The sequence below is a fragment of the Erpetoichthys calabaricus genome, chromosome 3, assembly GCF_900747795.2.
Source record: "Erpetoichthys calabaricus chromosome 3, fErpCal1.3, whole genome shotgun sequence".
Taxonomy (NCBI): Eukaryota; Metazoa; Chordata; class Cladistia; order Polypteriformes; family Polypteridae; genus Erpetoichthys; species Erpetoichthys calabaricus.
The window spans coordinates 265,961,242-265,976,308 of NC_041396.2; the positions used below are offsets into that span (position 1 = coordinate 265,961,242).

Consider the following 15,067-nt stretch of genomic DNA (forward strand, 5'->3'; position numbering starts at 1 on the left):
TATTTGCCATTTTCCAGTCCTTTGAAATCTCCCCACTGTTCAGTGGTTTATATATGTACTCACTATCCTTCTTAAGAACCTGAGGGTAAATATTATCTGGTCCTGGTGATTTGTTTTATTTCAGCCTATTTAATCTGAGCAGTACTTCACCCCCTACAATTTCTGTATGACTCCGAACCTCCTTAGTAGTCCCTGTTACCTCTGGGAGGTTTCCACTTCCACACTTGTGAACACCTCAGAAAAATGCAAGTTTAGAGCATCCGCTATTGCATTGTCTGTATCGTTTAATTCCCCTTTACTATTCCTGATATACTTCACCTCCTCCTTGACTGTTCTTTTACTACTAAAATACTGAAAGAATCTCTTTGGGTCATCTTTCACCTTATCTGTTATATTCCTCTCCAGCTGTCTTTTAGCCTCCCTAATATACTTCTTACTGGTTGCCCTCATGTTTTCATACACCCTATGATTCACTTTTGAGTTATTAGTCTTGTACTGTATGCCTTATACAGGTATTTTTCCTTTGCAGCTTCTTTTTTAACTCTTTATTCACCTAGAACAGTTTTTTTACATTTCCTATTAATTCCAATTTTACACCAATTTTGCACCTCTCCTGTATTACGTGTAAAACATTTTTAACCTGTTCCACTGCTCTTCGACTGTCACTTAAAAGCTTATCCCAGTCTATCCTCCTTAGACTTTGCTGCATCTGCTCAAAATTTGTCCTACCTAAGTTAAAATTAATAATTTTAGCCTTTGCATTCTCACTTTTACAAAACACTGAAAATTGTATGGGTGGCACGGTGGCACAGTGGGTAGCGCTGCTGCCTCGCAGTTGGGAGATCTGGGGACCTGGGTTCGCTTCCCCGGTCCTCCCTGCATGGAGTTTGCATGTTCTCTCCGTGTCTGCGTGGGTTTCCTCCGGGCGCTCCGGTTTCCTCCCACAGTCCAAAGACATGCAGGTTAGGTGGATTGGCGATTCTAAATTGGCCCTAGTGTGTGTTTGGTGTGTGGGTGTGTTTGTGTGTGTCCTGCGGTGGGTTGGCACCCTGCCCAGGATTGTTTCCTGCCTTGTGCCCTGTGTTGGCTGGGATTGGCTCCAGCAGACCCCCGTGACCCTGTGTTCGGATTCAGCGGGTTGGAAAATGGATGGATGGATGGATGAAAATTGTATTATAATATGGTCACTTGACCCTAGTGGTTCAATCTTCCCTACACCCTCAATTCTTATCCTGATTATTACAAAATACTAAATCCAGACAGGCTTCATCTTGTGTTGGTGCTTTAAAATGCTGTGTTAAAAAACAGTCACTGATTACTTCTAAAAACTCCTGCTCTTGTTCTCCGCCATTTGCAAGTTTATCCAAGTTAATATTCAGATAGTTAAAGTCCCCCATGACTATAATATCCCCCTGTAAACTTGCCTTTTTGATATTACTAAAACGATGTGTTTTGAAATTACTGTCTGCATTGGGTGGTCTATAATACATTCCTAAAATAAGGCCTCTTTCCCTAATACTTTCCAGGCGAAGCCACATGTCCTCACTAAGACAGGGCTTATTGTCCAACTGAAGAGGACTTAAATTCTGTTTGACATAAATAGCAACCCCACCTCCTTTCCTAAAAAATGTCTGTCCCTCTATGTTATACTCATCCCCATCATTGCTATTTAGCCAGGTTTGCGTTATTGCTATAATATCATAATTTTGCTCTGCTACATACAACTCCAACTCACTTGCCTTATTTTTGATACTTCTAGCATCAAGGCAAGCTATTTTAAACATGTTGCTCTTTTCACATTTAAACGCTGGGTTAGAATTTACATTGCTACTCATTTTTATTTCTATACTATTGTTTGTTCCTCCATTTACAGTTCTAAACCTGGCCTATCCTAAACTCCCTGACCCCATTCCCTTGTTTAAACAATCCTTGACTAACCTATTCATACACCTCCCCTATACATTGGTGCCCCTCTGGTTCAGATGTAACCAGTCGCCCCAAAACAGGTCTCATCTGTTCAAAAAGGAGTCCCAATGCCCCATAAACCTATACCTTTCTACCCTGCACCAAGATATGAGCCACACGTTAAGCCTTTTAATCTCCTCAATCTTACCTGGACTGGTGCATGGCATAGGTAGAACTTCAGAGAAGACCACCTTGTCATATTGGTAAAGTTGGTAATACAAATATTGCTTTTTTAAAAGAAGTGCTATAACAAGGCAATTGATTAACAAAAGACATAATTGTTAAAAGCAGCAGCAGTTAGAAGTGGCAGCAATTAAAATACCACATATGTGACCAAGAATGCACATGACCGTATAAGGTGGCCATCCTCTTAAAAAATCTTGATTAATTGATTGCTTGACCTCTGCATTCATTGACAGACAGAAATCCTGTTTGGAAAGAGAGGACTTTGAATGTAAACAACTGGAACCATTGGATATTTTTATAGAGAAGAATAAATATAAGGATTTAGAAGGTGGAGCAGTTTAAACCCACAGGGAAAGATCAACTGGAAAAATCAAAGTTCATTGGAATAAAAGTGAGTTAGGACAGAAATATACAGGGTTTATAAAAAAAGTATTCAACCACTTGGATATTTTAATATTTTATTGATATACATCATTGAATTAAGTTGGATTTTTGACACTGATCAACATAAATGTCAAATTGAAAGCAGATCTCGGAAAAGTGGTCAAAATTAGTTACAAATATAAAACATTAAATAGCTGAATACATAAGTAATCTCTTCCTTTAGTCTGACATCCCTAAATCATTATTGGTGTGGCCAATTGATTTTAAAAGTCACGTAAGGAGATCAATAGCAATCATGTGTCTGGGGTTTCAGTTGATTGGAGTCTAAATGCCCCCTTCTTGAGGCGAGTTAGTATAATGGCCTGACTTACACAATGAAAAAAACAGAACAATCCAAGCAACTCCATGTAACTGTGATTAACAAGCACATGTCAGAGGATGGAAACAAGAAGATATCCAAATCACTGAATATCCCTTGAGATCCAGTTAAATCAGTCATGAAAAAAATTAAAAGAAGGAGGCGCAACTCAAAATCTGCCTAGAAGAGGCCATCCACAAAAACTGAGTGATCATGCAAGAAGAAGACAAGTGGGGGACGCCATCATGAGCCCTGTGAGAAACTCTGAAGGAGTTCCAAACTACAGCAGTTCAGATTGGAGAGACTATGTAGTCAACAATTGTTGCCCAGGTGTTTTACCAGTTATAGCTTTATGAAAGAGTGGCAAAAAGAAAAAACACACATGACATCTCAGCTGGAGTTAGCCAAAGGCACATGTAAGAATCTAAAACCAGCTGGAAGAAGGATCTCTGGTCAGATGAGAACAATATTAAGCTTTTTGGGTTTCAGACCAACTGCCGTGTTGGACACTGTGCATTATCATAAACACACCATCCCCTCCATGGAGCATGGTAGTGGTAGCATCACACTGTGGGAATGCTTCTTTGCAGCAGACCCTGCAAGCCTTCTAAGGGTAGAAGGGAAATGAATGCAGCAAAATCCTGGAGGAAAACCTGATGTAGCCTGTAAAAAACTTACACCTTGGGAGAAGATTTGTTTTCCAACAAGACAACAACCCCAAGTATGAAGCCAAAGGCATAAAGGAATGACTTAAAAACAACGATTTTAATTTTCAGGAGTGCCCGAGTCAGAGTCCAGATGTCAATCTAACTGATAATTTGCAACTGGACTTGACAAAATGCTGTTCATCCACAATCTCCTTATAGCCTGACAGAGCTTGAGCAGTTTTTCAAAGAGAAAATGGGAAGAAGGTACTGCTTCCAGATGTGCAAAGCTGATAGAGACCTGTGCACACACACTCAAGGATGTCATGGCTGCCAAAGCTGCATTCATTGAATATTGACTGGAAGACAAATTACTTTTGTGTTATATTTGTAACTAGCTGAAATATCCAGCGCTGCTCTGGAGGAAAATGAAAGTTTTTTTTTAAATTAAATTAGAAAAATCTAATTAAAAAACACAACTTTAAAAATAAAAATAAATTAACAAACAATGAAGACACACTAATGTGCTTGTATTGTTTACTAAAGTGCCTTGTTATATAAAATGTTTTTAGTTTTTCCATCTTTAGCCAATATATAAAGGTTCTTAGGGCTTCCCACCCTTGAACATGCCACATAAAGCTGTCCATGTGAGAAACAGGCTGTTTCCAAATTGATTCCAGCAACTTTCAATGATTGTCCTTGAGATTTATTTATCGATATGGCAGTTTTTTTGATTATGAACATATTAAAAAAAAGCTTCCTATTACTTTTTATGAAAAAATTGTAGCACCAAGACGTTATCTATAATGCTGTGAAACAAATGACATTTTGTTCATTAACGAATAAACAAAAATCGTAAAGACAACGGATGAATCCACAACTAAATATAGGATGTTTATGATAAATAAAAAGTAAAATTGCTTACTTATCTTATATATAATATAATAGATAGCCTATATTCATCAAAATATAATCTCGGAATGCGCTCAAGGTAGTGTAAAAATGATGGGAAAAGCAAAGCCTTTTAAGGTTTTTTGACAGATTAATTTTTGTTTTCTGGTACAGTAATAAGTTTTTAGATGTAGAATTTTTGATGACGAAAGAAAAAACGTCAATTAAATTAATATTATTATTAGGTTGATTTAATTTTACTATCACTACAACATTGTTACAATAAGAATAATGCAAGATGAAAATATAGTTAACAAAAACAAACATTAAGCGACAAACAAATAATACTACGGATTTTTCATGACAAAACTGTTGGTTGCTTTTACAGAGCACACCAGAAATGTTCCGAGCGTCAACTGGATGATAACATACATACAAGACCACAAGGCTATTACAGTCTGCTTTATGTATAAGATTAATTTAGGCCACATTGAAGAGATCAGTTTTCAGTTTGAGTTTTTTTCCTGTTGGCTTGTGTCAAAAAAGCAAAATGAACTTCACTGTGATTCAATGTTGTGTAATAATAACGTGTGAGAGCTATCAAGAGAGTGGATACTTTTATAGGCACTGTGTAGCCAGCAGTTGAATGAGAGAGTAGCATGGGCCAAGAGAGCAGTGCAGTACGATTGTCAACTGGCTGTCCATGCATTTGGTTCATTCAGTTCCTATCCATCCATACATTCTCAAAACTGATTGATTCAGTCCGTAGACATCGGGACTGAAGCACCAGTCCGTCACAGGACACACTTGCACATAATCACACCGTCACTTTGGGCCAGTCTGCTGTGTTCAACTGATCTACTGCAAATCTTTGGGAAGATGGAGGAAAACTGGATTACCTACAGAAAAAGGCCACACATACTTTGGACAACTGGGAAGAACACAATGGTGTGCCTGCAGGTGCAGCACCAGAAGGTTTTTGACAAAGGTCAAAGGCCAAAGTTTTATTTTGAGGATAAATATATTTAGTTTTAAACTAAATATAGGTTTGGCCGTGAATTTGTGAAAAAATAACATTTAATTGTGCCTGTTGCAGTCTAATAATATCATAGATAGTGGCTTTGATGTAGGGCTAGGAATTGCTTTAGAATTTCTAGAAATGGCTAAACCCCTCGAAACCTCCCCACCCATCATGATACTGACACTGTTTGCCTGAGTGAATCTGTTTGCATGATGTCAAAAGTCCCCAAATATTTTTAACTGCTTACTGCGATATATCTTCACAGCTGTATATGCTGTAGATCACTATCAGAATACCTAACTTCCTTATATCTATTTTCAGGTCTACAGATGTGACCTTCATAGTAAAGATTCTTGCTGAACACATGGTGAACTTAAAATATAGAGAAGACAATATCAGTATAAAAAGAGACAAGAAGGCAAGTATATCAGACACATTTTCACTCCTCTTTCTTCATCTTCCTTATCCTTTCCTGAAGGATGGGCCTTTGATGCTGTTCATATTTATCCAACATCCTCATACTGAAGGAAGAGAGACGGACCCAATCAGGCAGGAAAAAGTTGAAGACAGCATGCTGTAAATTTAAAAAGAGGAGACCGATAAAGGGCACACTACAAGCACAAAATGAGAAACTAAGCATTCTGGATGGCCTGGCTAGAATTCTTATGTGAAGTACAGTCTGAGAATGTGACAAAAAAGATTAACATTAAAACCACACAAGTCTGCTGTTGCTCCAAAAGGGAAGACAACACTCTTTGTGCTGATCATTTTATGTGGTATGGAAAATACAAAATGACAAAGAAATGAAGAAATTGTAAACATATACAATGATGTGGATAAATGATACACATACTGCATATACTGGACCTGGTCAGATTATAATGTAAAGCATGATGCTACATTAGCTTAACATTAATCTTATTCTTGCAAAGACTTGGAACATTAAAAGGTCCTATCATGGCATTTTGTAACCACAGTGATGCCAAGAGGTCCAAAGTAATAGAAATGGTGATTATTTTTAAGACTAGAAAGTACAAAATACACAAAAAATAACAAATCTGCTACCACTCTGGACATTTCCTACAGATGTCTATAAGGTGAGATGGCTCGCTAATACATCCCAAATTAAGCACTCCATTATTACCTTCCAACTCCTCACCCTCACCCCAATACCGCTATTAATAAATTAGGAGTGATTGTGTCACCAAGGCTATGTGAGAACTACATAAAGATTTTTATCCAAAATGATGTTAATTTAGTGCTTTCCCAAAACATATGGCCTAATAATGCTGGAGCTACATGGCAAAGCTAATGGGATGGATTTTACCCTGGGCACATTTTAAATAACTTTTAACAACATACATGATTTATGGAACATTTTTGTGGACTTATGGAATGCTTGCTGCATTTAGAGCTAGAGTGTATTCTGTGCATGGCTGAGTCTCAATTCTTTTTCTGAAATGACAATTGAAAGGTTCCTTTCCCACTGTTCTCCAGGATCATTGAATGGTAGATTCCGTGAGATATATTTATACATTGTTGAAATTAAATGCTATCTGAGTCTAGCCAGTATAGCCTCTGAGACAAAAATGTGTGTGACATGCCAAAAGTTGGATAGTAGTCTTTAAACAAATACCTCATTTCTATACAGGAAAAAAGTATGTATCGTATATACTCATGTATAAGTCGGGGTCTTGAAACCTGAAAAATCGTTCAAAAATGAGACACTTCATTTTTTGTTTTTTTACATCTTCTTGCATCCTCCAATCTCACATCAGTTTCTCAGACGCATCAAATTTTGTTGCAGCAGCGCAGTTACCAATTTCCAGAGGTGGGTAGTAACGCGTTACATTTACTCTGTTACATTTACTTGTGTAACTTTTAAAAAAAAATGTACTTCTAAGAGTAGTTTTACTGCACCATACTTTTTACTTTTACTTGAGTACATTTGTGAAGAAGAAACACTACTCTTACTCCACTACATTGGGCAACACTCAAATCGTTACTTTTTTTCCATTAGATACAGTATGCTATATTTTTGGCAGACAGAATCCGCCAGTGGATCTACTACATGACTGTTTCACCAATCAGACGTAGCAACAATAATCACATGGCTCCGTTTCACATATCAGACATAGCCATGCAGTCACAATTTTCAATCTGCTCTGTGTAGCGTATGCTGTCAAGTTGCGCACACGCCTTCAATTGCGTCTCCAGCTCTGACGCGAGGTTTTGGATGTTCCCCAAATCAAGGCGTTGCAGATTTGAGGACAGATGTTGCATTTTTCGTTTGAAAGAATTAACTGAGCTCATCATATTGACCATGGTTTTCTCTGTTCCTTGCAGCTGTAAATTAAGCTCATTCAACATGTTGGTCAGATCGGGAAAAAAATGCCAAGTCTAGCAGCAATTGATCATTATTAAGCTGCTTGTATTCTGCATGTTTAATGACAAGGAGAAACTCCTTTTTCTCCGGCCAGGGGTCTTGAAATCTCAGCAGGAATTTCTCCCTAGCCATCTGTCTCAATGAAGGCCTCTTTTATCATCTGTCCATCTTGGAAGGACTTCTTATGCTTAATGATCGAGTGACTCACCCGGAACGATGCTTTGGTGTGTCTGCCTTTGCTTTTGAATTCAGCCAAGTGAAAAATGACAGCTGTCCGATTAACTGAGATTTTAGTTCCCTCTCTTTTCTCTTTCTCAGATCGCTTTTCTCAAATCAGACAAACGCACTTCGATTGTGACATTGTGAGAAAAATTCCACATCCAGCCCATACACCCGCCAACCAACGAATTTTTTTTTAAATCCCTTCTTTAGTCGATATAAATTGGAAGGCTAACTAGATCACTTAGATAGCCGGAGTTTTGCAGTAGCTCACGCGTTTGTTCGTACGTGCGGGATGACCAGTGTGTTAGAAGAAAAGAGATCTCAGACTGGCCGCCCTGTATGTCAATCAAGTGGGAAATGCAAAAGGCAGGATATATAATAGACTAACATTTAAAAAAAAATTTTTTGAATACAATGAGATCCACCTGCACTACCTTTCCGATCTATCGGTTGATTGCGATCGACAAATTGGGCACCCCTGGTGTACAGTATATCTTGTCACTGTAAGTAGTTTGCACTGTTCAAACATACATGCTACCTACTGTAGGTATTGGCTTCAAAAGCTTTGTTGTGAAAAACTGAGATTTGGAACTTTGTGTTATTTGTGCATCTTTATTTTGTAAACATGTTATTTATTTTTACTCATTTTTTATTTTATTATTTGGAAATAGCAGAATTTGTACATTATTTTATATTTTTGTCTGTCTTATTACAACATTTCTAAAAAATAAATCATTTATTATGATCAAACAGTTATAAACAGTACTTGAGTAGTCTTTTCAACAAGTACTTTTTTACTCTTACTTGAGTAGTTTTTTGGATGACTACTTTTTACTTCTACTTGAGTAATATTATTTTGAAGTAACGGTACTCTTACTTGAGTACAATTTTTGGCTACTCTACCCACCTCTGCCAATTTCTTTCGCTACTTCAGCGACTTTTAATTTAAAACCAGCTTCTTCTGATTGAACGCTCCATTGTAGATAAGGGATGTTCTTACGATAAAGGTGTATGAGGGTGTGAGATACAAAAAACACAAATCAGAGCAAACATTGCTTTGGAATAGTTCGGGTATTACTGTGTGGTCACGTAGGAACAATAGAGAGAGAGAGAGACAGAGGTTAGGAACAAGCGCTGATATTGCCGGACCCACAAAGAAAAAAAAGGCAGTGTGCTCCGTGGTTACTCTCTCAGGTGGGTGTTAGCATATCATAATCTCTTGGACCAATAACAGGAGTTTTCCTCATTCGACTTTTACGACCGACATTATAAAATACCAGAAATTATATGATAAAATCAAGTCCTGACTTATCTGCCAGAGAACTTATCTGTGAGTATATACAGTAGCTTGATGGGTGAAGTTGTACATAACATTGTCCTTCTTTAAACAAATTTAAAGAACATCGTAATGCTCTTTCTGTAGCAATTTGTTTTTTTTACAACATTCAGGTAATTTCAGCTATTTATTGATATTGCTACAGCAGACACATTCATCCACCCATCCATCCATCCATCCATCCATCCATCCACCCATTCATCCATTTTCTAAACACGCTTCATCATTAGCAGGCTCATGGGCAGACATATACAGTACTGTTTACTTATAAATTATCACAATTATACAGTCATATATACATATGTATTTGAAGAATCAATGACATCATGAGTCTGATGCTTAAATTTAGAGCTTAATGGCTTGGAATACCTCCTATGAGGAGAAGGTGAGTGCAGAGTTTAAGAGCTGTTGTTAAAAGTGGTGTTCCACAGTGGTCAGTTCTGGGGGCTGCTGCTATTTTTAAAATATATGAATGATAAAAATATAACTAATAAGATGGTCAAGTTTGCAGATTATACCAAGATAGGTGGATTGGCAGATAATCTGGAATCTGTTATATCATTACAGAAGGTCTTGGACAGCATACAGGCTTGGGCAGGTTTGTGGCAGATGAAATTTAATGTATTACATTAATGTATTACACATAGGAAGTAAAAATGTTAGGTTTGAATACACAATGGGCAGTTGGAAAATCAAGAGTACACCTTATGAGAAGGATTTAGGTGTTGTAGTGGACTCGACACTATGTACTGCCAGACTGTGTTCAGAAACCATTAATAATTATGTAATATAGAATCCTGATGTGTAGAGTACAAGTCCAAGGAGGTTATGCAGAAGCTTTATGATGCATTGGTGAGGCCTCATCTGCAGTACTTTGTATAGTTTTAGTCTCCAGACTATAAAAAGGACATAGCAGCGCTGGAAAAAGTCCAGAGTAGAGTGACTAGGCTGATTCCAGGGCTACAGGGGATGAGTTATGAAGAAACATTAGAAGAGCTGAGCCTTTTCAGTTTAAGCAAAAGAACATTAACAGGAGATATGACTGAAGAGTTTAAATTATGAAGGAAATTAGTACAGTGGATCACGACTTGTTAAGGGTAAATTATGCACAAACATTAGGATGTTTTTCTTTACAAGGAGAACCACAGGCACATGGAATAAGCTATGAAGTAGTGTAGTAGACAGCATGAACCTTAAGGGACTTACAAGACACAACTTGATGTTATTTTGGAAGAATTAAGTGGATAGGACTAGCGAGCTTTGTTGGGCTGAATGGCTTGTTCACATCCTGATTGTTCCAATGTTTTAATGTATATAAGGTCTTTTAGCTTCTATGACTGTTACTTTAAGCAATTCTCCTTTCTTTTTTATGTAGTAATTTCCCCAGCGGCATTATTTGTGCTTCACTATCATATTAGAATAGTCCAGAAACTAAACACTCAGTTTCATCTGACATGTTGACAATAGCAAAAAGGCATCACAGAAGGATTGAGAAATAAAAAGCTTCTTCTCACCTGTAAGGCATGGGACAGGCAGCCACTGGTTAAAGTGGTGTATCCCACAGTGTTGAGGGCTTCATTCGCAAATGCATTAGCATCCTTTACAAACAAGTTTGTCCTCATTTTGTATGTCATATTGGTAGAAACAAAAAATGGCATTACACACTGGAAAAGTGCAAAAAAGAAAACTAGTTAGTGTGTTACCTGGCCAGACTGGTCACTGTAGGCAGAGCCCTCACACTGTGTAATCACTGTAATCAGACAAATCCAAGGAGCTGCTGCCCTTTGCTATGTAGACTTTTACTTCTGTCAGAAGTGAGCAAAGTGGTGCTGTCTCAGGCATCAGGTTTGTGACCACTTCTCTCTAAAACTTCCTAGAACTCCTATGTTGGCACAGACAATTTTAATTCTCTCGTTGTCTTGGCACACAGCATTGAGATGTGGAGGTGGGTGAGTGCTGGGTTAAGGTTTTCAATTTCATCTCCAACTGACTGTCTTTCAATAGTGTGTCATTTCATTTGTTTTTATATGAAATGAAATATTGTTTTGAGATTACCACCTGTGGTTAATAGTTTTAATTCATTTTAAATCATTGATACCACTTACATCATTGGACAGCTAGAGACTTCAGAAAGCTGAACAAGTTACAAGCTACAGTGGCTGAGAGTGGAGAAACCATGCAGATAACAACTGTTCCCTGGGTGTTTCACCAGTTGTAGTTTTATAGGAGAGTTGCAAAAAGAAACCTCTCTTTGAAAAAAACACACAAGACATCTCGGCTAAAATTTCCCATAAGACACATGGAAGACTCTGAAGGATAAAGGTAAAGAAGGTCTGGTTTGATGAGAACAAAATAAGGCTTTTAGGCCATGAGACTAAACACCAGGTTTGGACACTGTGCATTATCACGATAGCAGCGTCAGGCTGTGGTGGCGCTTCTCGGCAACAGGCCATGAAAGGCTTATGTGGATAAAAGGAATGCAGCAAAATACAAAATAAATCCTGGGGGAAACCCTGTGGTAACCTGCAAGAAACTTGTCCTTTAGGAGAAGATTTCTATTCCAGGAAGGCAATGACCCCATGCATAAAGCCAAAATCCAGTTGATAATTGCAGTTAGACTTGATAAAGGCTGTTCACTCACAGTCCCCATGCAACCTGACAGAGCTGCAGTAGTTTTGCAAAGAAGAATGTGGACAAACGGCTGTGTCCAGATGTGCAAAGCTGACAGAGACCTGTGCACTCTGACTCCAAGATGTCATGGCTGCCAAAGGTTTACCTACTAAATACTGACTTAAAGGGTGGGGGGGGGGATACTTACATGATCAATTATTTTCTATTTTACATTTGTAATTCATTTAGACTACTTTGCAGAGATCTGTTTTGACATTGATATTAAATAGTACTTTTCTACTGATCAAAGTGAAAAACGCAAAATTAAGTCCACTGTGTTTCAGGGTTGTGTAATAATCCATCCATACACCCATTCTCTAAAACCACCTTATTCTGAGCAGGGTCATGGGGAAGCTAGAACCGCCAAGACAGTGAATACTTTTATAGGCACTTCACGTGACTGTTGGTAGCAGATGTGGCGGTTTCAACATCTCAGAAACAGCTGCCCTCTAAGGATTTTCACTGACTACAGTCTTTGAGGTTAAGAGAAAATGAAGCAATAAACAAAACACACTCAGTGAGTGGCTGTGTGTGGGTGAAAACACCATCTTAATAAGGAAGGTTTAAGAAGAATGTCTAAGGTCATTCAATACTACATGAGTGCAACAAACACTCAGATAACAGTAGTCTTCAGAAGGGCATCCCAGAACCTACAAAACATCCAACATTGAAACAAATGGGCTACAACAGCAGAAGTCCATGCCAGATTAACTCCTGTTAGTTAAGAAGATGAAAATGAACCTATATAGGGCACACGATACATAAATCTGGACAGCGATTATTGGAAAAAATGTTGCCTGCTCAACTGAATCCTGATTTCTGGTGCCAAAGATGGTAGAGGCATAATTTGACATAAAAGACACAAATCTACTGAACCAGCAGAGCAGGCTTGTGGTGCTGGAGGGGGGAATGTTTCCTTGGCAGACATTAGGTCTCTTAATGCACCTAATCTTTGCTGCTGGTCACATGTATTGCTTTATGGACTTGATGCAACCTTTTTCAAATGTATACTTACAGCGTGGTGATGCTGAATGTCACAAAGCACATATCATATCCAGCTGGTACCATCGACATCACAGTAAGTTTATGCCAACTTCCTACACAAAGGATTTTTAGGATGAAGTGGGAAGTATGTTTACAGTATGAATGTCTGGCCAAAAAATGCAGGCTGTGCATGACACTCATAAGGCCACAACATTTAAATAAATGTTTTATGCAGTGTCCTACCTTAGCAATTTTAGAAGAAAAAAAAAACACAAATTCTTACCTGGACAATAATTCCTTTGTCCATATATTCTGCATTCAGAGCTTCTGAAAAATAGTTAATAAAAATCTAAAAAAAAAAGAAAGAAACAAGGTACAGTTACAACCAGGGAGGAGTGCAGAGGTTTATTCAAAGTGAGTAAGACTGATGATGTCATGGTACAGCCAGGACTGTTGACTTGACTCATTTTTTTCCTGGGAATTTAGCTCTTATGCTTTTATTTAAATGTAACTTTGTTTATGATGTTATTAGTGTTTGGGGTTTTGTTTCCTTTTTGTATTATAGTAATTTTATGATTTTCTTTATTTTGTTTTTACGTAATGTTGGTTGTGATCTGCCATGCTTCCTTTATGTAGAACTGACTTTCCTTGGACTCACATCACAAAGCATTTCAATTTGAAGATTTGTACTGTGGTGTGGTGCCGGGGGTCAGCTACAAACCCACAATCTTTGTTTCAGAATGAGCGCTTTACAGTTTAAGCTAAATGGAGAGTTCCGTCAATCAGCCACCCAGGGTTCATCTCTGAAAACTCTAAACAAAGCACTTCCAGGTGATGTCAACTGATCTCTCTCTGTGTGAGCGCCCACCTTTTCTGCACAGCATTGCCACTGCTAGAGCCTAAGGAGGCGGGGCCACCTAACCATGCAGCTGGGGTTCAGTAGTATTTACGCTGAACCTTTAGAGTATTCTACATCCTTAGCACAATGGTGGTGTTGGCAATTTGTACTCGGCTCATGCTTTGTTTCTTATAGTTGTTTGGATTTTCTGGTTTTGACTTATGGATAAAGCAACATTTCTAGTACTTGTTTTAGATTTATATTAATTTTTGCTTCTTTTTGCCTGCCTTTAATTTTTTTGTTTTGTTATCCTGTGGAATCTCCTTAATAAATCTATGTACTGTATGTAATGCAAAGATGACTGACTGACCCACTCACTCACTCATCAACAAAAACAATATTTCATATTTAGCTAAAAAGCTGAAATTTGGCAGGAAGGTATCCACTAAGAAAAGATAGTTTGATATATCAATTTTAAACCTCCACCCAAAACAGAAAAACTAAATACCCCAAGATTTGAGTGAAATTTGGTGAAATTGTAGAAAAAGGAAAATTAGTTGACTTGTGATAATGCTGTAGCAAGTAGGAGATTCAATGTGTAATAATAGTAATAATTCATTACATTTATATAGCGCTTTTCTCAGTACTCAAAGCGCTGTTCACACAGGGAGGAACCAGGAAGCGAACCCACAATCTTCCACAGTCTCCTTACCACATTCCTTATTTACTACAGCGCTGACAGTAACTGCATGGAGTGGGGTGTGCTAATTTATGCAAATGAAAGCCATCTGAGGAAACAAAGTTGAAAGGAGGAAAGTCTGGCAATTAGCAAATGCTTGCCAGGCACTGTGTCAGTGAGCGTAGTCAACTTTGCGCAACTGATCCAGTAAAAAGGCATTTCGTATATATTACCCCTCCAACTTATCTGCAACTTTGTGGCAAAAGCCAACATGGGGACTATAATTCGAATCAGCCAGCGTGCTGCTCCAGGCAGTTTCATCAGTGCACACAATGTTTAAATAAGAGTATCAACAAACGCGGCATGCCATCAAAGGTAGCAACTGCTGCATTTTTTTTTCTTTTTCTCAACCACTTTGGGATAACAGTTTCATTGTCTTCCTGAACTACAACGTTTATTATAGAGAACGTTTTTTTGTTTCATCCTGGATTGTATTTAGACAT

The 15,067-nt window shown here is 38.0% G+C and overlaps 1 protein-coding gene across 2 annotated transcripts in view; it reads right to left on the minus strand.

Moving 5' to 3' along the window:
* Window positions 1–2,600: 2,600 nt before the first annotated feature.
* LOC114648892 (very-long-chain 3-oxoacyl-CoA reductase-B-like) overlaps window positions 2,601–15,067 on the minus strand; it is a 93,144-nt gene continuing 80,677 nt past the window's right edge. Inside the window, exons 9-11 of one of the 2 annotated variants that reach the window (XM_028798199.2) lie at window positions 13,331–13,396; window positions 10,908–11,057; window positions 2,601–6,023 (exon numbers count right to left, since the gene is read on the minus strand). In XM_028798199.2, coding sequence (XP_028654032.1) covers window positions 5,889–6,023; window positions 10,908–11,057; window positions 13,331–13,396 — 351 coding nt within the window. In that variant the 3' untranslated portion in view covers window positions 2,601–5,888. Of the gene's footprint in view, window positions 6,024–10,907; window positions 11,058–13,078; window positions 13,214–13,330; window positions 13,397–15,067 lie in introns of those variants that run through there. The other variant, XR_007934317.1, reaches the window with a different exon arrangement.